This window comes from Monodelphis domestica, chromosome 3, assembly GCF_027887165.1.
Source record: "Monodelphis domestica isolate mMonDom1 chromosome 3, mMonDom1.pri, whole genome shotgun sequence".
NCBI lineage: Eukaryota > Metazoa > Chordata > Mammalia > Didelphimorphia > Didelphidae > Monodelphis > Monodelphis domestica.
The window spans coordinates 319,242,531-319,269,188 of NC_077229.1; the positions used below are offsets into that span (position 1 = coordinate 319,242,531).

The 26,658-nt window shown below is 35.9% G+C and overlaps 1 protein-coding gene across 3 annotated transcripts in view; it reads left to right on the forward strand.

Moving 5' to 3' along the window:
• C3H8orf34 (chromosome 3 C8orf34 homolog) overlaps positions 1–26,658 on the forward strand; it is a 463,675-nt gene that overhangs the window by 289,484 nt on the left and 147,533 nt on the right. For all 3 annotated transcript variants that reach the window (XM_007487223.3, XM_056824041.1, XM_056824042.1), the window contains one exon: positions 17,911–17,996. In XM_007487223.3, coding sequence (XP_007487285.2) covers positions 17,911–17,996 — 86 coding nt within the window. The remainder of the gene's footprint in view (positions 1–17,910; positions 17,997–26,658) is intronic.

Below are 26,658 nucleotides of genomic sequence, written 5' to 3' on the forward strand. Positions count from 1 at the left end.
TCTTTCAGTGTGGATCCTTTGAATAATTTTGGATCGTTAGATTGCTGGGAATAGCAAAGTCATTCAGTTGAACATTGTACAAGATTGCTGTTACTTTATACAGTGTTATCCTTGTTCAGTTCTTTTCACTTTGTATCAGTTCATATCTTTCCAGGTTTTTTTTTTTTTCTTCTGAAATCAACCTGTTTATTTCTTAAAGCTCAGTAATATTCTATTAGCTCAGCTATTCCCCAATTAATGGACATCACCTCAATTTCCAATTCTTTGCCTCCACAAAAAGAGCTGAAATAAAACTTAGGTACCAATAGTACCCTCCCCACCTTTTTGAAACCTCTTTAGAATACAGGTCTAGTAGTTGTTTTGCTAGATCAAAGGGTAAGTGCAGTTTTATAGCCCTTCTGGCACAGTTTTAAATTGCTCTCCAGAACAGTTGGAGCAGGTCAATCCACCAACAGTGCACTAGTGTTCAGACCTATTTATAAATGTTTCTGGCTTTGTCAATGGCGAGTCAAAAGGGAGTTGTACTGTGGGGACTATGTACCAGTGCTTTTGTTAGCACCTGAAACTCTGAGCTTATTACAGAATAAGGTGCTCAATAAATGCTCATTGAATTAAATTGCTTTGAAGTGCAGTCTTCTCATTTATAGTAATTTTGAAAATCAAAAAGGAAAAGGAGGACTGTTAAATTTCCTGCAGCCATAGGAATTGCTGCAATAGATTCATGAATGTCATTTTAAAAACTTTTTATATATGACTTTTAATTATTGTTTTTTAAATTAAGCAGGAAAGCATGAAAATTTCCATTGAGCTTTTTTCTTTCTTTTCTTTTTTAAAAAAGAGTTTGTGCAGCTGTACTGGGAAGGAAGTGTGTATCAGTTAAATATCTTCCAATTTAATTGTAGCATGGTGCCAAGGCAGTTGTACTGCCAACATCAACTATTGAGATTTAACACTGATTTCAGTTGCATAGAAGCTTTTTTTTGAAGAGCCCAATTGAAAGAAAAGCAAAATTAGATGAATTCACAGATGAATCTGAGTGCAGTGAGACTATATTTTTGTTCCTAGATCTTATTGAAAGACAATCTATGCTCACTGACAAATCATTAAATAATACAGTGCTGAGCACCAATGTGCTGGGCTCATTTCATTGCCTTTTTTTTATTTTTTGCAAATGTTTGCAGCTCCAATCTTTCTGGAATATTGCTTTGTGGGCCTGGGTTTCATTTAGGATGATCTTTCGAAGATTGAGGCGTCACTTCGGTTTAGCAGCTCTTCTGTTGAAATTGATTTGAAAGAATCACTCATGCAGACTGTTATTTTAAGAATGGAACCCTGCTAGGCAGATGGTCCTAGGTAGTAAGGACCTTGGAATCGATTAAAGAGGAACAAAGAACCAATCATGACTTAGCAGGGAGTATTGATCTATTTCTCTAGCAATAGTGTATTTCTCTAATGCCAAGAGAAAGAATGACTGAAGGAGGGAAGCCTTAATTCTGTTGCCTTGCTAATTCCATACTGATGGTGCCAGCAAGAAAGTGACACAGGGAAAGGGATGAAAAAGACAGCTTGAGGCTTCTAAGAAGAAAAACATGGGGAGAAGTAAAAATGTCATATTTGGAAATTTAATCTGTCTGGAACTAAATCTAAGCATTAGGAGTGTCAGGGGAGGGAAACTATTTTCCAACAGTTTTCAAAAAGTTATTGCTGCAAAAAGTCACAGTCCAATGACTCCAAACTTTAAAAACACTTTGAATTGGAAAGAGATAGAGACAGAGAAAGAAAAAACCCAGAGAGAGGGAGGCAGGGAGGGGGTGGCTAACTTGGAAAAAAAGCCCATGTTCCATTAGAAAAAAAAAAGCTGTGGGCATTTGTGAAGGATTCTCCCATTCAAATCACGAACATAATTACAAGAATTGCAAAGTGCTTAAATCGCTTTTGTCTTAAACCAACATATCTAGCTTGGAAGGACTGTGAGCTTGCATTAAATATGAGAGCTAGATGAAAAGGAGAAGAAACATGACCACCAGTGCTCTGCTTACCTTTCTTTCAGTGCCATTTTGTGGTTCATAGAATGTTTTAAAAAGTGACTCTTTAAAAGGAAAATCTTACATGAATGCTAAGTATTCTCTGGCTACCCAAAGGAGGTTGAGTGTGCTTCTTTCTCTTGCTGACTGACCCTTTCATTCTTCTTTCTTTATTCCATTTGCTTAACTTCTCCTTTCTTCCACCATCTGGACAGAGTCCCAAGTGACCAATGGCATTCTGTTTATTTTTAAATATACAATGAATTCATGAAAAAGCTGAAAGGGGTGGTCCAATTTTGTAAGATCCAATATGTGTCACTGTTGGCGCTGTATACTACTTGTTCTTTCACCCCCACCCAGCCTACGGGTTGAAAATAAATACTAATGCAAAAATGAAAACATATTTTAAAATTATGCAAAGGAAATTCAAAGGAGACAGTTAGATAAGTTAACCACCAAAGACCCTTCCAGTTCTAGAATTGTGTTTTTATGATAGCTGCACACTAGAATTATAGTATGAAGTCCTTTAGAGAACAATTCCCCTCTCTTCAAAGACTAATTATCTTTGGCTTCTCCTCACTGTGGCAATATCCTCCCTAAAATGTGGCACCCAGAACAGGGCACATTCCAGGTAATGCCAGACTAATGATAAATACTTATTGCAGGTCCAAAAGGGAAGAAGAGAAAGGGCAAGGTGTTGTAGTGAGCTTAGGTACAGATTGGACAAAATAGAGATTTGACATAGTGGTGCTATCATGTCCCTTGGTGTGGTAGCCAGAGAGCTAGCCTAGAGTAAAGAGACAAAGATTCAAACCCTACCTCTGACACATGCTGTCTGGGAAATCCTGGGCTAATCCCTTAAGAATATTAGTTATTAATTTTCATTGGAAGAAGTTTAATTACTGGGAATTGCCTCATTATATATGAAAATTTATTATGCTATTACATATACATACATATATGTATATAAACTGGATCTGTGATTTATAAGGAATTCCTAGTGAAAAATTTCCTTTATTTTTGCAAATGGATACTTTTTCTGCATATGGGTCAGAGGTAAGACTTGAGTGCTTCTCTTCTTGCCTTTGACTAGCTCTATACATTTACGGGATGTTCAGGGAAGACTAGCACCTCTGGTATAAGGGCTTGCAGAGCTCTTTTCAGGCCTGCTTTCCTCCTTTTGTGTCCCTTTGACACCTATCTCTCACCTATGGTTTCAAAAAGTTGTAGCATGTGAAATGGCCACACCCTGGTAAGCCATCTCAACAAGAAGGCTAAAGCAGGTTGAGGGTAACTGATAGGTCTCAAAGCTATTGCTGAGTTAGGGTGAGTATCTATCCCAGGCAAGTGAAGACTTTCCTTGGTGGAAAGGGAGAATGAGAACAATTGTTCCAATAGTTATGAAGGTGACTGAAGTAGGAACTTTGTAGCACTTAGAGCTTGGTTAGATATTAAAGAAGTCAACATCATCCCTTGCATCCTAAGCCATCACCAACCATCTTGATTTTTGTTTTGCTATTGGACCTTGATGACTGTGGAAGAGAGAAGGAGGCTGATGACTTTGTACAACTTTGCCTCATTAAATCCAGTTGATGTTTGAGTAAAAACATATCACTTGATGTCATTTTAGTCCTTTTTAAGTACAAAATACAACCATTCTCACCAGACACAGAACAATGTAGCTTCTTCAATCAAGATCTAGAATTCATTAATTATAGTTCCCTATAAGTATTCAGTTTATCTTAAGATAGCTTCTTAAGGATTGGTATCCTGTCTTCATCTTTATTCTGAGGGTTTAACAATATATCTTGCACAGAGTAGGTCCTTCATAAAAATTAAAATTTTGCATTTCTTTAGTTTTTTCTATAGTAAAGTTTAGCTAGAAACAGTATCTATTAAATTCTGTTTTTCTTTTATAAAATTACAAGCACAATCTTGGTTTTTTTCTTATTTTTCCCCATTTTTATTTCCCTACATATACAAGTTAATATAGCTTATCTGAAGAACAAGAAGTTATGAAAAGAACATGCTCCTCTTATGATACTACATCTACAATTTGCTTCCTTAATTACTATGCAAAGAATTTTGAATTTCAGTGATATACTGTAGAATTTAAATGTAATTTCAGTTAATGCCAATTAACTATTACAGTATTTAAACTCCCTTTTGGACCCAGATCAACAAATGATATACATACATCACTTATTAGTGAAACTTTAGAAACCATAAGGAATTTATCTCATCCTTTATGCACATATTACAAGTGCTATCTCAATCATTACAGTGCTATTTGTTAACCGTATCAATGACAATCATTTTGAGGAAACATCCAATCAGAAGCCATTTTCTTTCTGTAAAAATGGAAAACAGACATTACCTTGTAATTATTTTCCCTCCTTGAAAACTGCTCTCTATTTAAGGGTTGCTCAATGATAGGCAATTGTCAATGACCTAAGTTTTCATCTATTTATTTATTTTGGGAAATTTTATTTAAATAATTAATTTAGAATATTTTTCCATGTTTATAAGATTCATGCCCTTTCCTTCCCCTCTCCCGATCCCCTCCTATAGCCGACACACAATTCCACTGGATTTTACATGTGTGTATGACCTAAGTTTTTAGATCAAATGTTCTTAACCTGTTTTATGTCATGGACCCCTTTGGCAGTTTAGTGATGCTGATGGGCTCCTTCTCAGAATAATGGTTTTAAATGTATAAAATGAAATGTAAAGCATTAGAAAAAATAATTTATATTGAGATACAGTTAATGAATATTTTTAAAAAAAGATTTCAGGCCTGGGTTTCAGAGATAAGAGTATTTGATAGGATAATTGGCATATACTCTATTCCTGTAATTCTATTTCCCTCAGTATGTTGGAAAACATTTTATTGATTTGAAAAGTTTGCTTCTTTAGTTAAAAAAAAATTATAGTCCCATGTCCCCTGTGTGAGATCCATCCAAAAGAAAAAATCTACCTCTAAAAGAAAAAAATATTCCAAAAATAACATTATATGCATATAAGAGAACATGCAATAGGACCTTATCTTTACTCAAAGTGTCATAAAGAAACCCAGGCTAAATCAAATAAGCAGTCAAAAACTTCTTCAGAAGCCTGAGGTTTAGTCTCTTACTAAATATTTGACAGGGTGTGGGGGACAACATTTTGAGAACTAATTCTGAGGATATGAAAATGAAAAAAAATTTATCCAGGAAGAACTAACTACCAAGAGCATTGTCAGAGGTCATTAGGCATAACATATACAAGAGAGGGGAAATCAAATTTGAATTTCAATAGTTAACATTTAGCAAAATAGTATTTATGTTCCTCCAAAAGTAATTTAGGATTCATTGCTCATTTTAGACTTCTGCTCTATTTCCTAAAAGAATCATCCTAAGCGGCTTCATGCCTAATTGGTTTCACCAATGGTGCTACAACAAATTTGTATTCACAGTTGTCATTCCTCAGAACCTTTATAATCCATCCTGAAAAGAATGTGATGTCTCCCCTATTATAACCTTTCTGGGAACCTCATGTATTTGACCTTTCTTAAACCAAGCTCATTTTCCAGGGCCTCAGCTTTCTTATCAGTGATTTTCAGTATACCAACTGAGCACTAATGGGCGTAACACTTTACATTTGGTTGCCGCAGCTATTATATATTAAGCATGTTTGTATTTATTCTATCAGACTCTTTGGGGGATAGTGTAAACTTAGATAAGGCATGGCCCCTGTGGGCTATGGTTAAAATCCTGAAGTCTATATGGAAATGTAGTAAAGTTAAAATATGTCTGCTTATCAGTGATGTATTTACTGAATATATATTCCTAGAGATGTGCTACTCTAAAATGAAATGAGAAGAATTTTTTGCATGCTTACACATTGTTTAATATATAACCTTTTAAATCAATGCAACCCACATAAATGTCTGATATCATTATCATTGTTATTATGTGTATTCTCTTTTGAAACCTAGAAGCCACATTCAAATGAGAAGGAAAAAGAATAGGGAATGATAAGGAGGGGAGAGGGCTAACCTTTACTGCAGTTAGATGATAAGTCCAGTTCTCCTGGTAATATTGTTATGAAAGGCTTAGCCCAAAATAAACATCTTTTTCAATTTAATTCTTTGAGAAAACCAGTATAAGGTAATTGAAAGCATACTGTACCAGATGACTTGGGTTGAAATCTGGGTTATGACACTTACAAAGTATGAGAGACTTTGAATAAGTCATTTAACTTCTGTCTTAATTTCCTCCTCAGGTTGTGGTAAGATTTCTGTCTTAGAAATATCAATTTGATAACACTCCGAGGAATGGTATTACTTTGAGGAATATGCTCTGAGGAAGACTGATTGAAGGAAAAAGGGAATGGAAATGGGAAGACCCATTATAAGTCTCTTACAATAGTCTAGGTAGGAAGTTATAAAAACCTAAAGTAGAGTGAGACTAAGCAAGTAGGAAAAAAGGGAATGGATAAAAGATAATATTGTTGAGGTTGTCTCAAAAATATTTCACAACTAGAAGTAGTTGGTGGTTCAGTGGATTAAGAGCCAGGCCCAGACATGGGAAGTCCTGGGTTCAAATCTAACCTCAGACACTTCCTAACTTTGTGACCTTGGGCAAGTCATTTAACACCTTTTGCCTAGCCCTTACCACTCTTTTACTATGGAACCAATTCCCAGTATTGATTCTACAATGGAAGACAAAGATTTTTTTTAATTGCAAGTAATTAGATATGGGAAATGTGAAAGAGAAGAATTAAGGATCAGTCCCAGGTTATAAAAATATGGTAATATTCAACTAAAATGGGGAGAAATGGAATAATTTTGGATTTGGGGAAAAGTATGTTCTGTTATTGAGATGCCTATGGGACATGTAGCTAGAGTTTAGCAATATGCAGTCAGTAATATGTAATAGGTGCCAATGAGAAAGAATGTATCTGTATATATAGATTTGGGAGTCATTTACATTAAGATGTTAACTTAACCCAATATAGAGGGAGAAGAGAAGATAACCCACGGCAGAGACATGGAGAATGTTCACTCTGGGTCCCAGAAAGAAATGAATCCAGCAAAGAAGCCTAATAATAAATAGTCACTTGGGAAAAGAACCAAGATAGATTAATGTCAGATAAGATGGAGGATATAGTCAACAGCATCAAAAACTGTACAAAGCTAAGAAGAATGAGGATTGAGAAGGATGAAGACTGAGAAATGGCCATTGTAATTAGCAACTAAGAGACCATTAATAATTTTGGAGAGTATAGTTTCAGTTGAGTTTTGAAATAGGAAGCCATTTCTTAAAGGATAGAGAAGTAAGTGAGAAATAAGGAAAGGTAACCAGGAATTTAGAATGTACTTTCTAGGAATGTGACTTCAAACAGGAGAAGTGACCATAGGAAGAGAGATTGAGAAAATACATAAATGTTTGTTAACATAAACTACAGCATTTAGTTCTCTCCCCTTGGGGAAGAAGAAGTGTAAAGCTAATTAGTACTTCATCAATGTACAAGTTGATATACTATTTTACAAAACACTATCTCACAGTAGCCTAATAACCATATCTGAGGCAGAACAAAGAAAGGGTTATCTTTCTCATTTTATACGTGAGGAGACTCAAGGTAAAATGATACCAAGACCCAACTCATATAGTAAGTTACAAGCTGGAGTTTTGCTGATGGCAAGAACTGGGAGGGAGAACTAAACCTGGACGGTGACCAAGGTTCCAAAAGGTTTCAATAGGCTAGAGCATCTACTTGGAATCAAATTTGAAGAAATTTAATGAGAGTCACTGTGAAGTATTATCCTGGGGTTCAGAAGAAATCACCTTCACAAGTATAGGATGGAGAGGAAATGGTTAGGAAGCAATTTGTGTGAAAAGAAATCTTGGAGTAGTGGACGACTAACTGCTTATGAGTCAATGGTGTAATATTGCATCTAGAAAAGCTAATATAAATTTTGGTTACTTTAAGAGAAGTATAACTTTTAATAATTAAGAGACAATAGGTCTACTACATTCTGCCCTCATCAGATTACATCTAAAAATATTGGGTCCAATACTGGGAATGACAATTCAGGAGGCACATTGATAAGCTAGATGGTCCAAAGAAGGCAAGTGGTCCCCCTGTCCCTAACAGTAGGGAACTGATTGAAGGGAACTGGGGATACTATGGTAAAGGAAAAATTCAGAAGGTCTCTCACTTCTGTGTTCATGTATCTAAAGGCCTTGCTGTCTTGTAAAAGAGAGTTAAGTGGGTTCTGTTTTCTCCATAAGGCCAAATTAAAAGCCTTGGGCAGAAGTGACAAAGAAGCAAATTCAGGCCAAAAGTCAGTTAAATACAAACAAACAAGCAAACTTCCTAACACCTCAAATTGTCCAAAAGTAGAATAGGCTGTCTTCAAAGTTATGGCTTTCCTATTATTTGAGGAAGATCTTCAAACAAAGGCCAGATGAGTATTTGTAATGGTTTCTTCTTCTTTAATTTTTACTTTAAAACCCTTACCTTCCATCTTAGAGTCAATACTGTGTATTGGCTCCAAGGCAGAAGAGTGGTAAGGGGTAGGCAATGTGGTGTCAAGTGACTTGCCCAGGGTCACACAGCTGGGACGTGTCTGAGGCCAGATTTGAACCTAGGACCTCCCATCTTTAGGTCTGGCTCTCAATCCACTGAGCTACCCAACTGCCCACTGTAATGGTTTCTTTTTACCAAACATCTGAGATCCCTTCCTGCCCTGCAGGTTTGTGAATTTGAGCCCTGAACTGATTTGTAGTCTGGTGCTCCTTCCATTTGTAGTCTGGTCACTTCCATGTCACCACCCTGCTTCTCATACTGCCAAGAACACAGTTCTGTTGGTTCTTTCTTCATCTCTGTAATGAATGTGTAGAAGCCTATGGTTTAGGGAAGGAAAAGGGTGAGACGGGGAAATGAACAATGGTGACTTCTTTCAGATAATGCCCTAAATCTTCTTAACATGTACCCTTCTTAATCCAGAAGGCTTTTTCCCTACGTGCTAGAAACTGACTCATAAAAGCTACCCTCCCTCTCCGAATGCCTCCACCCAGCCTTTCCCCCCAGCTGCTTCTTTCTCATTTAGGAATGTGATGGCCAAGACATTTAGACCTTTTTCAGGCCTAAAGCTAGAGGTACAGTTCTGAGACTAATAACTTCAGGGAGCTGGGGTCATATTTGCCTAATTCCAAGTTGTCTTTGTTTTTATTGTCAAATAAAACACCACATTAAAGAAACAATCCTTCAGGACCCCCCAAGAGTCTTATATTCAGATTGGCACTTAAGGCACTTTTAATTACCACAATAAAAAAATAGTAATGTTTAAAAGAAAACTTTCTCAGGCAATAACACAGTCATTGCATCTGGCGTCAAATGGATCTGGTGTCAAATGACTAATTCTGACTGGAGCATTAGCTAATCAGTAGCTACATGGTACAGATCAGAGTCAAGATCTAACCCAGATATTCCAGACTCAGACTATAGTTCAGAAAGATCATAGAGAGAGATCTACAAGAAGGAGGGTGCTGAAAGTGACTCAGACCTCAGTTTTCAGGGTAAGCACTTATGCCTTGGGAAAGCAGCAAGGTAGTGCAGTGGATAGAGTACCAAACCTGAAGTCAAGCAGCCTTATCCCTCTGAATTCAAATCTGGGCTCAGCCTTTACTAACTGTGTGACTCTGGACAAGTCACTTAATTCTACCTCTGTTTCCTCATCTGTAAAATGAGCTGGAGAAGAAAATAATAAACCATTCCAGTATCTTTGCCAAGAAAATTCCAGATGGTGCCACAGAGAGTCAGACAGGACAGAAAACTACTGAACAATAAGCAATGTTAGACTTGGAAATAGGAGAATGCCACAAATTAGGACTTAATTTATGATTTTGTTGATTGACTGGATTTAATAAAGTGATGGAGAAAATGTTAATGATTTACATTAAACACAAATGTGTGATATTTGTCCTCTTTTTTCCCCCAGAGGGCCATTTGTTAACCATTTAACAGCACACTACTATTTGGTAGGGACCTTGCCCTGCTCCTCTTCATTTTGCAATTGTAGAAACTGAGTCTAAGAGAGGATAAGAAATTTACTTTCTCAGGGTCACACAGCTATTAAGTGTCTGACTTAAAGAGCCCAAGTCCTCTTGATTTTGAGTCCTGTACACAATCCACTGTGCCACAATGGGGACTCAGTAAACCACAGCAATGGTGGCCCCAATATATGTATCCAGATGTAATTGATTTAACGTGAACCTTCCGGCAAGCTTTTAAAGAATGAGTAAAGAAATTAGAAAGGGAACACCTAAGCATCTGGAGAATTGATGGTAGAGAGGGCTGAGAATATACCAGTTTTTTCTTAGTTATAAGGAAGAAGGTGAAGCAGTTAGGGGTCAACTACAGAACTGAACTATTTGGTTCCTTATAGCTACACCCTCTCAGGGTGTATTGTGTCTGACCTATCAAAAGCTTTTACTAAGGCACTTGCTCTTTGTGGGGATGACTGACAAAGATATCTTAGGTTTGACTGATTTCCTTTCCTTTTTCTTTTTTAAAAATTTTATTTAATTAATTAAGAATATTTTTCTATGGTTACAAGATTCATATTCTTTCCCTCTCCTCCTTCTAGCCCCCTCCCATAGCCAATGCACAGTTCTACTGTTTTACATGTGTCATTGATCAAGCTCTATTTCCATAATATTGATATTTGCACTAGAGTAATCGTTTAGAGTCTACATCCCCAATCATAGCCTCATCAACTCATGTGATCAAGGAGTTGTTTTTCTTCTCTGTTTTGACTCCCACAGTTCTTTCTCTGGATTCCCTTAATTTTTCTTAAAAACCATAATATTTAGGCAGTTTGCACTTTCTCTTTCTCTCATGACTGCCACAGATTTCAGAAAGGTTGGAATATTCCCAGGGTGACTGTTTATGAACATCATAATCTGCTCAAGCTGTTTGAATGAATGACTGTGTCTACCTGTACAATTTGGATTAGAGACTTCAAAGTGTGGTAATGGGAATTCCCTCTTGACATCTAATACCACCTCCTCTGTCTTATTTTGTGATGAAATTTTTATGTTATGATTGAGGGAAAACAGAAGAGACCTAAACAAAGCCAATAGTTTTTCCATATGTGTTTTCCTTAAATTACACTGGTAAAAATTTCAGGCCCCTGCCAGGAAAGTAATTAACAGTTGATAAGAGGCCACCTACAAGCAGCTACATTTCTACAATCATGTATACACAAGTCAGCTATAAATCTGATGTGTTTCAAATATTTTGGGAGGCCATACTCTCTTTCAGGGGATAGGAAATTATGAGAAGATTTTAACAGGAAAGAACATGTTTTATCTCTTTTCTAGCATTAATCATTATATTTTAGAAGTGAATGTTAAAAGTTAAAAAATTTTTTTTTCTGTTTTTTTGTGAGTGAGAAAGCTTTCTAGCCTGAAAATAAGGAAATCCCTCAGGGCGATAGAGGGTAATACTCCACTCACTTTATTTAAGTCTTAGGAAAAGGTGCCATTTACCCTGGTTTGACATACACCTAAGAGTGTATAACTGATAGAAGTGATTGCCTAAATGGACTTTAAATTACTATATTAAATGCAATAACAAATAGCAAATCTACGTACCAATTAAGTCAACTACATATTTCATAGCATGTATTTACAAAACTTTGTGCTGGGAACAGAAATAAATGAGAAAGCGAAAGGGAGTTTGGCGTAGAAGAAAAACAGATAACTGAGATCAAGAAGTACTGACTTCCAGGGCAGGATCTGACACACACACTATCTTGGTGACTCTTAGAAAGTCATTTAACTTATCAATGTTCCAGGCAAATGCCCAAGACTATAAGTTATATAGATGTTGCTGACTTAAATTGGTAAATGTTTTTTTTTCCATTGGTCATAAATGAAAAAGTGTGGAAGCCTTATATGGATAGAGTGTTGGACTAGGAGTCAGGCAGTCATTTCTTTCTTGCTTATGAGCTCTGTGACCAAGTGGAAGTCACTCAACCTCTCTGATTCTCAATTCTTTCACTGGTTAAAACAATAACAGCCATTGGAGGGTTGTTGTTGGGCTCAACTGTGAAAATACAAATATGATCAGAATGAGAGAAGTATATTGTATCTTGGGGATTTGTAGTTCAGAGGAATAAGTATTCTTAAGAGTAAGCATGAATTAGATTATGGTAGGCATTGGACTGGAGGTAGAAATTAATTGTTCCCTTAAACTATTAAAGAGACATATACAATTTGCCAAAAGCGACCGAGAGGAAGGAGAATAGACTTCAATAGCTAAGCAGCAACAAGAATGGAACCAAGGCTTAACACGCTCATTCAGAGTGAATCAGTTACACAAGGAGGAAATGGGGGAAAAATGAAAGGAGGCCCACTGACCCCCTTCTAAAGTCTTTCAGAGTACAAGAAGAACCAAAGCTACCAGTTATAGTCATGCCTTTATGGATTAAGAAAAGTTCCAGCTAAAATTCTACTATTTGCCCAACTTCCCTTTTCTGTACTCGTCATGTAGAAGAGCTCTAAATTAAGGTAGAGAGGCAAACCTCTGGCTAAATGTTAGCTATTTTCCTAACTGGGAGTTCCTAGGTATTTGCTTTCTACTTTTCATCCGATATAAATGTTATAAAGCATCCAAGCATGAAGATAACATGGAACTAAAGAACCAGGCAGGGCAGCTAGCTAGTGCAGTGAATAGATTGCTGGGCCTGGAGTCAGGAAGAATCTTTTTCTACTTATTATTTGTGTGATCCTGGATAACTCACTTAATTGCTTTAGTTTTCTCATCTGTAAACATGAACAAGAGAAGAAAATAACAAACCACCCCATTATCTTTGACAAGAAAACCCAAAACGAGTTTATAAAAAAAGTTGGACATTACTGAAAAGGACATAGCAGTAACAGAAACAAGAAGAAACCATTATATTGGCTAAAATAAAATGATTGTTACAAGAGATAGGTGGTTAAATTTCCAGAGATAAAAGTACTGGAGAGGAGAGCATAATACTATATAAAACCAGTGGTTTTACATAGGCAAAGAATTTTTTTTGCAGTCTTAAGGATGATTTAGTTAATTTGATTATCATTAGTATTATTACAAGTGGTCCCTGATTTCAAGGAATTCAGATTACTGCTGGAGATCGCTAGTCTAACAATGCCAGACAGCAAAAGATTTTTTTCCAGATAAGAAATCTGGATAAGAATGATAAGAGGTCAGAGAAAGAGAAAATCAATTCCTTTTGGGAGGGTCTGAAAAATTGATTGAGAAAGGGGGATGTCATTACAACCTTTACAGATTTAAATAGGTTAAAAGGAGGAGGGGGTTGGGAGGGGAATTCATTCCAAGGAGGAAACATTTTATATGTTGGTAGGAAAGCATAAAATAATCTAAAAAAATGGGGGGATGTCTATGTGGTATTAGCAGAGGATTCATGTAGCAGAAGAATAGCAACAAAACATTTCTATAGAACTTTTCAGGTTTTTCAGTGTTCATTTTAAAATATCTCTTTTAATCTTCACATCAATGTTTAGATTTGAAGAAAAAGCATAAATATTATTCCCATTTTAAATATGAGCTTTTAGGCTTAGTGAAGTTGGGTGAATTTGTTCAGTCTTTTTCAGTCATGTCTTCATAACCCCATTTGGAGTTTTCTTGCAAAGATACTGGAGCAGTTTGTTATTTCCTTTTCCAGCTCATTTTGCAGACTAGGAAACTAAAGCAAATAGGATCAAGTGCCTTGTTCAGGGCACTAGTAAGTGTCTGAGGCCAGACTGGAACTCAGAAAGAGACTTCCTGACTCCAGGTCTGGTGCTTTGCCTAGTACACTACCTAGATGCCCTAGGAAGACTTCACTGAAGTCATGCAGCTATGCATAGACAGAGTCAAAGCTTAAAGCAAAGCCTTCTGATTCCAAACCCAGGGAATCTTCCCCCTATACTGTAATTGTGAGTGGTAATTTGAGGAGTAGAGAATAAGGCTAGAAAGGTAAGCTGTGTCTGGAGCTCTTTGACAAGGAATACTTTTATCTTTTATCTGGGAGACAGACTATGCATACCCTGAAGATCATTAGTAACTATAAGAATTTTTGAGATAGAAAATAAAATATTTATAGTATGAAAACATCATTCTAGAATATTTTCTCTTATAAATGTACACATTCACTCAACCTTCAATGGTTCTCTATTACTTACAGAATCAAATTCAAACTCACCCCATAGTTCATTAAGGCATTAAGCAGTCTTGCCCCTTTCCCTTGTAGTGGGTATCTAGGGATTATTAGACTCAAAACAAGGTTGGCCCCTAAGAATAATGTGACAAAATCATAAAACATTATTGGATTAAAGCTAATGAATCACTGTAATATATATATTTACCACATGCAAAAATAGCCCATCCTTAAAGGGAGTTTATAAAAGTACAACTGAAGAGAATAGAATAACTCCCAGATTTCCAATATAGAGGGTTTCTGGAAAGAGTTCTTGCCATCTTTTTTGGCATTCTGGATCCATGTGGCAGTTTGACAAAGCTTATGGACTTCTTCTCTTAAATGTGCAGAATATATAAAATTAGAAAAGGAAATTATATTGAAATGTAAAGACAGTCAAATAATTAAGAACTTTTCCATGTTTCTCCATTTCTATCCAGAGGAGAGGTACTCTGTCCAATCCACACAAGTGCTCAAATAAATTTGGTACTCATATTTTATTATAGTGATGAAAGGTAGATCAGACTATCAACAACTGATGACAGTAATCTCTAATTCCATTTACTATGATTTGTGTCTTTATACACCAAAAAACTTTCTGACTTTGGCTTTCTTTCCAAGTAAATTTGTATGGGGAAGAAAACCTACTGATTAGTTGACCTGAGGCTTCTAGACTACATGGAAGTTATATTTTTTATTTGCATTTTCTCATTGGCAATAACATTCATATATTATTTTCAATTTGGTTTGTTAATAAGTCTCTATTAGAGAACTTGGTAAGTACAGAAAAATCCTCCAGAACCTATCATATATATCCAGGGCTTAGGGTAGTTGGTAAAGTCAAATTCCTTAAATCTATATGGTTAGGACCAAATGTAGGACCCAAGATGACATCCATTAAAGTAATATTCCATAAGGCATAACGAGAAGGCAAGTCTCTTTGTGTGATCATCAACAATAGCATAAACCTATATATGCCTAATAGCTAACATTTATGTAGACCTTATTATGTGTCAGGCACTATTCTAAGTGATTTACAATGATTATTTCCTTCAAACCTGACAACTGTTAAAGATATTTTTAGGGTTGTGACTTAAAATCTAAATTAATTTTGTCACCAAGGAAATCCCATAATAAAATACCCAAGTCAGCTGGAAGTTTATGGTGATTTTAATTAATATAGAGGAAAGAAATTAAGAAAAGAGAGAGAGAAAGGAAAGAGTTAATTTAAACTGCTCCAGCTCAGGCTGAGCCAGGCGGGAGTTCAAGGGGGCCTCCCCTGAGAGTCAAGGGAAAAGGGAGTCAGTCTTATCACTCACCAGGTGAGCGTCTCAAGGAAGCTATCTGAGAGAGCTCCTCCAGGCTCGAGCTCCAGGATCGAACTGGTGCCCAGGCCTGCTCACAGGAAGTGACCAGCCAGAGCCACCTCACCAGGGAGAGCCAGAAGGTTCTCCTAGAGAGACCCAGTGAGCCAAATATATAGCCCTTTTACTCTTGTGTCTCCTCCTCTAAATGCCCATTCTTTAGTTCTCATATTCTTTGATTAGATTATATCTTTAGAGTTACTTAACACTTCTTTTTTCAGTTCACCTTTTGTGAGTTACTTAACCTTTTTGTGATTAATTTAACCTTTATAGTTACTTAACACCTTTTTGTATTAAGATCTTAAAATAGACAACTTAAAGTTCTAGCTTCACTATAAAGTAAGAACTAGGTACCTTCATTGTTCAATCAGGAGATTACAATTTCATCTTCTCCATAAAGTAAGATCTAAGTGTGGAGTAATCTAAATTTCACACAACATTTTACAGATGAGGAAACTGATGCAAACAGAGGTGAAGTGACTTTCCAAGGGCCATGTGACTAGTAAGTGTCTAAGATCAGATTTGAAATTAGGTCTTCATGACTCCAGGTCCAGTGCTCTATGTACTATATTATATTGTAATTACAATTCAATGATATTTGCAAAAATACTTCATAACATCTGGCAAAGTAGGAGAGTGAATTTGAGAAGAATCTCACATAAAGATGAGATATTAGAAGAGATTTGGGAAAGAAACTTAAAAGGAAGCAAATTGATGTTTGTATGGTGTCCAACACATAATAAATTACAATTCTCATCCATTAAAAACAGCATAAGTATTCTCTACAAATGAATGTCTGATTTATAGACAGTCTTTTGTATGTAGTTATTTTTTCATGACCTAACATTTAGGACTGTTAGGTTAAATTGAAGAATCTAAATAACAAAATTTCATTTGGGGCAACATCTTCATTTTATAGCCGGTGGTAACCTTGACAGGAATGCTTAAGAAATTTGATCATTTCTGTCAAATTCTTCTCATACCACTCGCTAAAGATTCATGTGAGAATGTGTGTGTGACAAATATATGTGAGGAATTAATCACTACTTTAGCAGGAAAGAGCAATGTTTATGACCTAAAAAACGAATGTGTAAAAAAGACCCATGCATTTAGATGGTTACCATAATTGTAAAGTTAAAACATTTAGGAACTGTAATGCAAATTTTCATTGTTTTCTTGTTTGCTACTCAAATATGATTCCTTAATCAGATTATAAATGTCAAATTGATGTATGCTGTCTAAGAAATGTTTTATGGAACAATCCAGATTCATCTGGTTCTCAATGTTCAGAAAACCTGTTGCTTTCTTAAATGAGAGTCAGAACATAGGTCAAAAAGCAAATTGGAAATGATATTTGTTAAGCCTAAGCTTATGTTTCCCTTTTTCATGCTGGTAACTAATTGGGGATTTTTAACACCTTTTGGATGTGTATAGAGCTGTCAGTGAAATAAGTAAATCTGTAGCTTAAAAAGCAAGATCTCAGGAAAAATCCATTGGCTTGATGACTGTTGATAGACACTGGTCCATCTGTTGATAAACATTGCTACTCAAAATTGGACATAGTATCTTAAATTTCTTTTGCTGCAACCACACTCATTCTGTCCTTAAGATAGTCTTCTCAACTCATAGTGCCAACATTCAACATCTTTATGTGGAATCACTTGACCATCTGTGAACTTTCTCTTTTCAAAAGCAACACTTCTTATGGCATAGTCCATGATGCAATACACGTTCAGCCTGTTTCTTTCTTCTTATGATGATACCAGTATTTTAATGAATCCAGGTCAGTGCCTGGAAGACCATACTATAGAAATGTCAAGTCTAGAATAAACGATACATAAAGGCCTAGGTCTTATATTAATGAATCCTTTAATAATGTTAGAAGTGTGGATAGGACTTATTTCCACAAGAAAGAGTGGCATTTAGTATTTATACATGTGTTTAGAGGTAGAAGAGAAGCCAAAAAGTCTTGTCAGAAGATCTGAGTTCTCCTTCTAATTTCATCACATACTACCTTCATGAAATGAGCAGATATGGACATTTTTGAATCTTGGTTTTCTCATCTATAAAGTGGAAATGATATTTGGATTGTCCAAGTTACCATACATATAAAGAACATATGAGATATGTGTAAAATTTCTTTATAAATATAAACAATAATGATAAAAAGATGATCATCTGAATACACCTCATCTAAATATGTAAATTATTGCCTTCATCTTTATCTTTCATTACATTTCTTATCTCTGCATTTGCTGTGTTTTTATGATAGTTTTTCCTTATTTAGGTTACAAGGTGACAATCTAGAAGAAGGGACAGAAGAAGTTTCACAGATGCTTCAAACACCTGAAGCAGCAGCCCCAGACTCTGTAGGTGAGTTTCAAGATGAGAAGGTATCTTTAGTCAAGTTCTTAGATGTATTTGAGATAAAGAAGAAAGAGACCTTGAAGTGTTCTCCCTTGATCTTTTGCTCCGAATATCAACATGGACCACAATTCTCTTCTCCCCATCTGTCATGAATCTATTTCTTGGTTTGTTCTTTGAGGGGGAATAAAAGGGAAGGAGAGAGAGGTGAGAAAGAAATGACTCAAATTAGATTCTGGGAGAGTGTTCTGAAGTGAATCAGATCCAATAAAAGTATTGTCATTTAACTAAAGAAACAAAATAAGATCTAGGGTACAACATGCCCAATGGGTAAGAGTGCTGGCCTTGGAGTCATAAAGATCCAAGTTCCAATTTTATCTCTGACACTTTGGAGCTGTGGGACCACAGGCAAGTCACAACCTATCTGAGCCTCAGTTTCTAAATCTCTAAAATGGGATTTATAATGCCTGTAGCACTTACTTCAAAGAGTTCCTATGAGACTTAAATTATATTATGAACAAAAAGAACTTTAGGAACTTGGAAGCAGTCTTTGTTCAATGATGTTTTGGTATTGTTTCTCACTTTTTGTGTACTCGGCAGCAAGTAAATAGGAACACATCAACTTTAAGTTATGTCTTACTGAAAGGCATGCAATGATATGGACAGTGCATAAACTGAGGCTGTACTGAGCATTGTGTTTAAAGTTATTCCCCATTTTAGGGAACTGAATGAGTTTTTCTAGTCCTGACACTTTTTTCCTTGTCATTTACTTGCCTCTATTTTGTGTACTTCTATCTGTCTACCTTGTACTTGTAGGGTTAAAATTTGGGGGGAAACTGAGGCAGGTAGAAATTAGTTTCTCTCTTCAAGGAGTATTATATTTTAGAGGTTTATTTAAAATAAGGAATTTAAGAATATACAAGTAAGAGAAGGCACGTGCTAGGTGGGCTGAGAGGCCCAATTCAATTCTCACTCACATCATGAGACGCGTCTACTTGCAGTGGAGACAGGAAGAGAAGAGCCCCCGCCGTAGGCAGAGACCCTTTAAATAATAATTTGCTCTCAACCCAGGTGAGAATTCAGTGAGATTGCAAGGCATTCTGGGAAGTGAGCAAGGACTTCTGGGGACTGGAGTCCTGGATTCAAGTCTCCATTTTTACATACTGAAAAGATAATAACCAGGCTATCAAAAATAAATGTTTTATTTGACAATTTAGGTTCATAATTAATTAGTTTGGGGGAAGTTATTGTTACAATATCCATACTGAATGCTTTTACAAATAAGTAAAGAAAATGGAATATTTGTCATAGCCTGGTGCAAACTTCCTCTTAAGTCCTGCTTTTCTATCTTGTCATGTGTTAGAGGTGCCCTGGATCCTCCAAGACTGGACCAGCAGGATACAAGCATTTGAAAAGCTATCCAGATAGATACACTTGGACAGGCCAGATGACTTTTGGGTTTGTCATGTAAAATGGATTTAATTAAGAAATCTCAACATCAGAAATGTGTCCCTTTGGTCATGGAATTCTTTTTTACACCCTTATCTTCAATATTAGAATCAATACTGTATATTGGTTCCAAGACAGAAGAGTGGTAAGGGCTAGGCAATAGGGGTCAAGTGACTTGCCCAGGATCACACAGCTGGGAAGTATCTGAGGTCAGATTTGAACCTAGGACCTGGCTCTCAATCCAATGAACCACCCAGTTGGTGGCTGGTCATGAATTTTTATAGCAATAGCAATTTTTTTTTAATCCTTAGGTTAACCCTTAATTGATACTAAGTATGAGTTCCAAGGCAGAAGAGTGACAACAGCTAGGCAATGGGGTGCCTAGAGTCACCCAGAGTCACCCAGAATTTGCCCAGAGTCACATAGGTAGGAAGTGTCTGAGGCAGAATTATAACCCAAGACTTCTTGTGTCTAGGCCTGTAAGTAGTTTTTGAAGATTATTTGCCTTGGCACATATCAGTGGCTCAGTCGATAGAGTTCTGAGACTGGACTCTAGAAGACTGATCTTCCTGAGGTCAAATCTGACCTCAGACACTAACTAGCTTTGTTTCCTTGAACAAGTCAATTAACTCTGATTTAGTATACTCATCTGGAAAATGAGCTACAAAAGGAAATGGCAGATTACTCTCGTATCTTTGCCAAGAAATCCCAAATAGATTCAAAGAAAGACAGATATGACTGAAAAATGTACTGAATGACAATTTTTGGCATAGAATGGCAGGGTTATGATGTGAACTGGTGCAAAGAATACCTGAGCCCATAAAAATCGCAGAATTTTGAAAGATTAAATCATAGACTTTGCTCTCACTAATATCTTCAGCAAGAGAAATACAATGTTTTGTTTTGTTTTTTTGGTACCTTTTATACCTATGTTAGTGGGGTGGAGTTGTCTACACATAATGTGATCATCCATATTTCTGTATCTTCATTCATGTTTTCCTTCTTTACCAGAATATTCTGTCTGGGTGAGGGGTACCCAATATGAAGAGAAGGATAATAGTAGAGAATATAAAAGAAAGATCCCTCTAAATAGATCCAGAGAATCCTGGGAGAGAATAAGTGGGGGCATATAGAGCAGATTCCTTCCTCACATACACACTTAGGAGATAGAGGGTCATCTAACTTGGAACAATGATGTTCAACCATAGCACTTTTTTCTATAGTAGGTAATACAGTTTAATATTCAGTTGTTTTCTACTATATAAACTGAATTCCTATGATAAAACTTTACAATAAACTTTTAGAGGTGATAATAATTTACTGGGTCATTGTCTTCTTGGTATAAAAGTCAAATGATTGCTAAGGTATTTTTTGGAAGACATTATGGAGAGATAGGGGTTTTTGATGCTGTCTCAATATTAATGAAGATTGAGACTACTTGTGGTCAAATGTAACACTTGTTAAGAATACTAGTTCATAAAATCTTCTAAAGACAATAAAATTTTGTGAGAAATATCACTTTACAAAACAGAGGAAAAATAGCAGAGAGTATAAATCATTTTTTTAAAAAAAGGTTCAATGGGAGAACTTAAGTAGTGTCACCCAAAGAACATTTCAAAATAAAGATGGAAGGGGGAGAACAAACAGTAGAAAAATGGAAGACATATGAAAAGGTTTTTTAATTTTTCCCCACTATTTACGATAGAACTACCATATAGAGACTTTATTATTAGCTCACTAGATGTGCTTATGGAAGTGAGAGAACACAACTCCATGAGACCAAACATATGGAAAGAATATCTGTACTTGAGACAACACAATTGTATATGCCTTAAGGAATTAGTTTATAAGGTTTCTGAAAGAGAAGAAGATGCCAAAGGTGTGGGAAAATCTTAGATTTCATTTGTATTTAGAAAGTATTAAAAAATTTGTTTCTGTACTTACTTTTCCTTTTATATAAAATTTTAATGAAAATCATCCAAATGTATATCAAAGACTTCTTTGATGATGGAATCCTTAGGAAAGAGGAAGACTTTCACAAGCAATATTCCATAGTGGACCCCTATATATATATATATATATATATATATATATATATATATATATATATATAGTGTGTGTGTGTATATGTATTGTCTGTGAATGTGAGTGCTTGTGTGTATACTTCTGACCATTAATAGCAGTCAAGGATTAAGAAAAAGTATGTGCTTAAAAGAGATGTTCACCAATATGTTAAAGAGGTATAGAAGAGAATCCAAGTTAAGAAGGGGTTCCCTTTGGATAATAGGTATTCCAATATTCCTAACTGCGGATGATGTTATACTGGTGCATTAAACCTGTGAATACTTAAATGCTTCTTAAAAGAAATCTATAAGAGCTCAGGATAGTCTTGTCTAAGCATCAAAAGAGAAACAAAAAGAGCTCATTTAACTATATATATATATATATATACATATATATACACACACACATATATATATATATTTATATTAGTGCCAATTGACAAATTGGGCCCATTTTCTCAATACATATATGACTCCTCATATCCCACTTCCAACTCCCAACCCACTATGGTTTTTTACTATGAATTATAGAATGTTATTCAAGAAAGAATTTAAAGTTAATATTTCTCAGAAGGCAATGGAGAGATACCTGGTATGTCTGTGTATCTTATAACATAAAAGTCTAAGAACTACAAAGAAGAACCAGAACGAAGCATGTCATCAAGGAAATATACAATGCAAGATAGCAGACTTGGTCATGAGGCAATCAGGGAATAACTCATGAAAAACCTATTTGATCTTCTGGTATCCTTTTTATTTCAGAAGAAAAGGAAGATTGTACCCACTATGTTGGTTGATCTCCTTTAGTGACCTGAAAGCAATGCTGGTGAAACTTTTAGAGACCCCGTGCCCACACTATACCTTCAAGCTGCCTGTGAACCCCCTGCATTACCCCAGAGAATGGAGGGAGGAAGTGTGCACATTGGTCTGCTCGGCAGAGGGGTGGGGCATGTGAAAAATTTCCAGGGTACGCGTACCACGCCTTCACCAACATGGCCTTCTAGGATGAAATGGAAAAGCATTATACAAGATAGGCAGGCCATAATCGAGAGGGTTCTGCATTGTGGAAGAGAATAAACAAAAGGATGAGATCACAAATCAATTTGAGTTCCATCATCTTCTTGCAGCACTGCTCATTCATTTTAGGATCTGAAGGGAACTTCAGAAGCTATCCAGTCCAAGCCTTGCATTTACAATTGCATTCGCAGAAGATAAAAGTGAGATCAAGTGACAACGTAGGTCACTATAGTTAGTTGCAAAGCTATATTTTGGACTCAGATGTTCTGATTTCAAATTCATTTGCCATTTGCTTATACTTCCTCTCATGAATTTGGAAAATCACATCTGGCACAACTAAATTTACAATATAAAATTCTTATCACTCTTAGTAATTTGTGTTTATTATATTACATATGTAGTCATTAGTTTCTTTGGTGCCACACTTCCAAGTACCGTGAGTACCAAAGTTAGTTACCAAAGGCAAGAAAACCCAAGATTTAGTATCCAAAGTCTACAATTTTTTTTCTTCTGAGGTCATTAAGTCATTATGACTTTTAATTAAAAATTGTTGGATCTTCCTTGTCCACCTCAAATAAAGACAAAGAGAAGAATTAAATTGCCCCCCAAAACAGACCTTTGAATTCTGTTGTGTGATGGCTATGTTGTTGATTTGCATGATATCAATGTTTCATTTTATCGGTATTTAGTAGCCAAAAGTCTGGATGATGGCAAAAATTGGTAGCAAATCAATAAGCATTTATTACGAATTTAAGAAAAAATTAAAAGCTATTTCTGGCCTTCAAGGAACTCATATTCTAGTGTTGGAGGCCACATGTAAATGATGACTATGCACATATAAACACATATAGAATAGATGGAAGGTTATCTCAAAGAGAAAGTACTATGAATACAGGGGACTGGTTACTATCCATAATGTGGAAGGGGAAAAGTCCCTCTATTTATGCAAGTCAACACTTTTTCTGTAATTTACAGTCTTGGAGAGAAGTCAAGAAAATTAAGAGGTTAAATGACTTGCCAAAGGATACATAACCAGAATGTGTTTAAGGTAGGACTCAAACCCAGGTATTCCTGGTTTAAAGGCAGACTCTCTACCCACAGTATCATACTGGATGATAGCACTATGATGCTAGAAATAGCAGACATTAATTTAACTTTTTAACAATCTTATTTTTATTATCTATTTTTCTTTTACCTATTCATTTCCAAATATATCCTTTCCCCCTTTTCCTAACCAGTGAGTCTTCCCTTGCAACAAAGAATAATGGGGAAAAATGTCAGAACTAATCAAAAATAAAATTTATCAAATATTACATTTAAATAGAATAGGAGTTGTATGAAATTAGACCCTATAATGATGCTTGTAATGCAGCATTTTCAAATATACCTTTCTCTATCTCTCCTACATAGTGAGAAATCCTTTGTAATAAGGGAAAAACAGTGATGAACTATTAGCCACCTATGACAGCATATATGAAATAAGGGAGTTGCATCTTCTTATATCTTTGTGGGAATCATTGGTTATTATTATTGCATAGTATTGAGGAGTTTTTAAAAGTTCTCTTCCTTCATCTTGTTATAGTCATTATTTATTGTTTTCCTCCCTCTTTATTAGTTGTGTTTTCTAATATCTCATATTGCTCTTTATTCTTCAAATTCTCTTGTTAGAATGTAGTAACATTCCTTTGTTTTGTGTACTTCAATTTATTTAACCATTCTCACTGACAGACAGACATTTTGTTCCCATTGTTTAGTATTTGTTTTGTCATCTTCCTATTCATCTTTGATCATTTTCAGGTATATTCCAAGCAATAAAATCTCTGGGAGAAAGTCTGTGGACTTTAGTCACATTTTGATGATAATTCCAAATTGTTTTCCAGATTGGTTGGGCCATTTCATGGATCCATCAACAGTGGCCATCCTTGAGTACAAATTATCAAGAGTTAACATAAGAATGATGTCATTGGCTGTAACTTCTTGGTACTAGCATTTTAAATAATGTAGAAATTATTGCATAAAAAGTCCAGGTTTCTAGAACCTATGGGAAAGATAAATAGAACCGGACCATGAGAAGGTGGGAGTTGAAAGGTACCATAGAATATATCAGATCACTTTGTAAATGAGGACTCTGAGGTCCAAAAGTTGAAATAATTTGCCCAATGTGACACAGTTATTGGACTTAGACTTGCTTCTTTGATTCTAAGACTAGTAACGTTTCCACTATCCTGTACAGCTCTTTAACTAGAAGGATCATTCTATAGAAATAAATATTGAGCTGGATTCTCTCCTTCCAAAGCCTTTCATGAATTCATCCAAAGCTCTCATTCTACAGATGAGGAAAAAATTGAAGACTAGTGATCTCTCCAAGATTACACAGGTAGTAAAAGTCAGAGTGAAAATATAGCTCGGTCCTTTGAAGTCAAACCCAGAGCTTTCCTTTTGTGTTTATTCATATACTCATAGGTTGTTTAAATCGAGTCCCATAAAAATAACTTAGCTCAGTACTGCCATTTCATATAGGCAGAAACTGAGCTTCAGAGAAAGGGTGATTTGTTCAAGGTTACAAGGCTGAAGTGATGTAAACAGGTTCATAGAAATTCTCTAATATTTTTGGCAGAAAAGTATGTGTTTCTAATAATTCCAAGAATAGACATTGGGGGTGGGGGAAGGACTGTCACTTTAGCTATAGGGATTTTCTGCTTCATTGACTGTATTCCTTGCCTTAAGGGGAAAATAATAACAGTTACTTAGCATTTATCCTAACTAGTGATTTTTTTCTTGGCAGGACATGGAGGGGAGGAGATACCAGATCTCTCAGATACTCCCCCCCTCACCTAGTAGTCCTTTGGGCCCAAAGCAGGAGAAGAGGGCTCAAAAAAGAGAAAAAAGGAGAGGCATCACTTCATAAGGAAATTGCTTCATGAATGTTGCCAACACTCAACCTAGGTCTCCAAGTTATAGATGATGACTTAGAAAGCTATCCTCTAACTGTACATTTAGCACCTTGAAAAGCTGCATTAGTCTATCCTAAGTTTCCTTTAGTCAATGTCCTGATTTTGGTACCTGAAAAGCTAACAATTATAATTTGAACTCAACTTTGCCATAGTGGAATGAGCACTTAGAGACATTTTTCTACTGTGAGTGACCCAGTCACATAATTAATTCTACTCCTTTTAACCAATAATGTCCACTGACATAACATATATAGGTAGAATATACATTACAGTATTTTCTAAAATTCGATGGAAAAATAGAACTTAAGAATCTGCTGATAATTTTAAAGAAGAACAAAAGGAAACATTACTTTTTGGTCAAGATTTTCAAAGGTCATTAAAGACCTCCACAGTGCCAAATTGCTTTCAGATATTTTTCTTCCTCTAAGTGCTTTCTGTAGCATTCAGTGTTGTTGACCAACTCTATCTTTCTTGAAAACCATTCCTCCTTTGATTTCTGACACTTCCAGTTCTCTCCCTACCCCCACCTCTTCTTTATCTCAATCACTTTTCCTACTATCATCTCCCCAATGTAGGCACCCTCCACATTTTTCCTTGTCTCTTTTCCTTCTTTACACTTTTTAGCATCACAATTCTAGAGAGAGAAGGGACCTCAGAGACTTTCTAGTCAAACTCCTTCATTTTACAGAGGATGATTTTATGGATGGCATCATCCCTTTGCTTTAGCTTTCATTTCTGTGTAGAAGATTCTCAAAACCATATCAATAATGAGAATCCAAAGTACTTCTAGTGCTTTATATTTCTACCTGGGTTTTCTGCCAAATTCTCAAATTCACCAAGTCCCAAAACAAACTCATCATACCCATATCCTGCCCCAAATCAATTCCAAGTCTTTATTTCCATTTGACTTATTCCCTAGAGCAAATTAATTGCTGAAATCTGTCCATTTTTACCTCCCCAGTGCCTCTTAAATCTGTTTCCTGCTTTCTATTTCCATTGCCAACATATTAGTTTAAACTCTCATTACCTTAGACCTAGATTATTTTGAAATAAAATTATTTTCAATTCCAAATAGTCTCCCTCCCTCTAGCCCTCTCCCACCCTTTGGAAAGGCAAGAAATATGAGACCCATTATACAAATGAAATCAGACAGAGTATTATAAGTCTCTTGATGAACTACTCACTCGG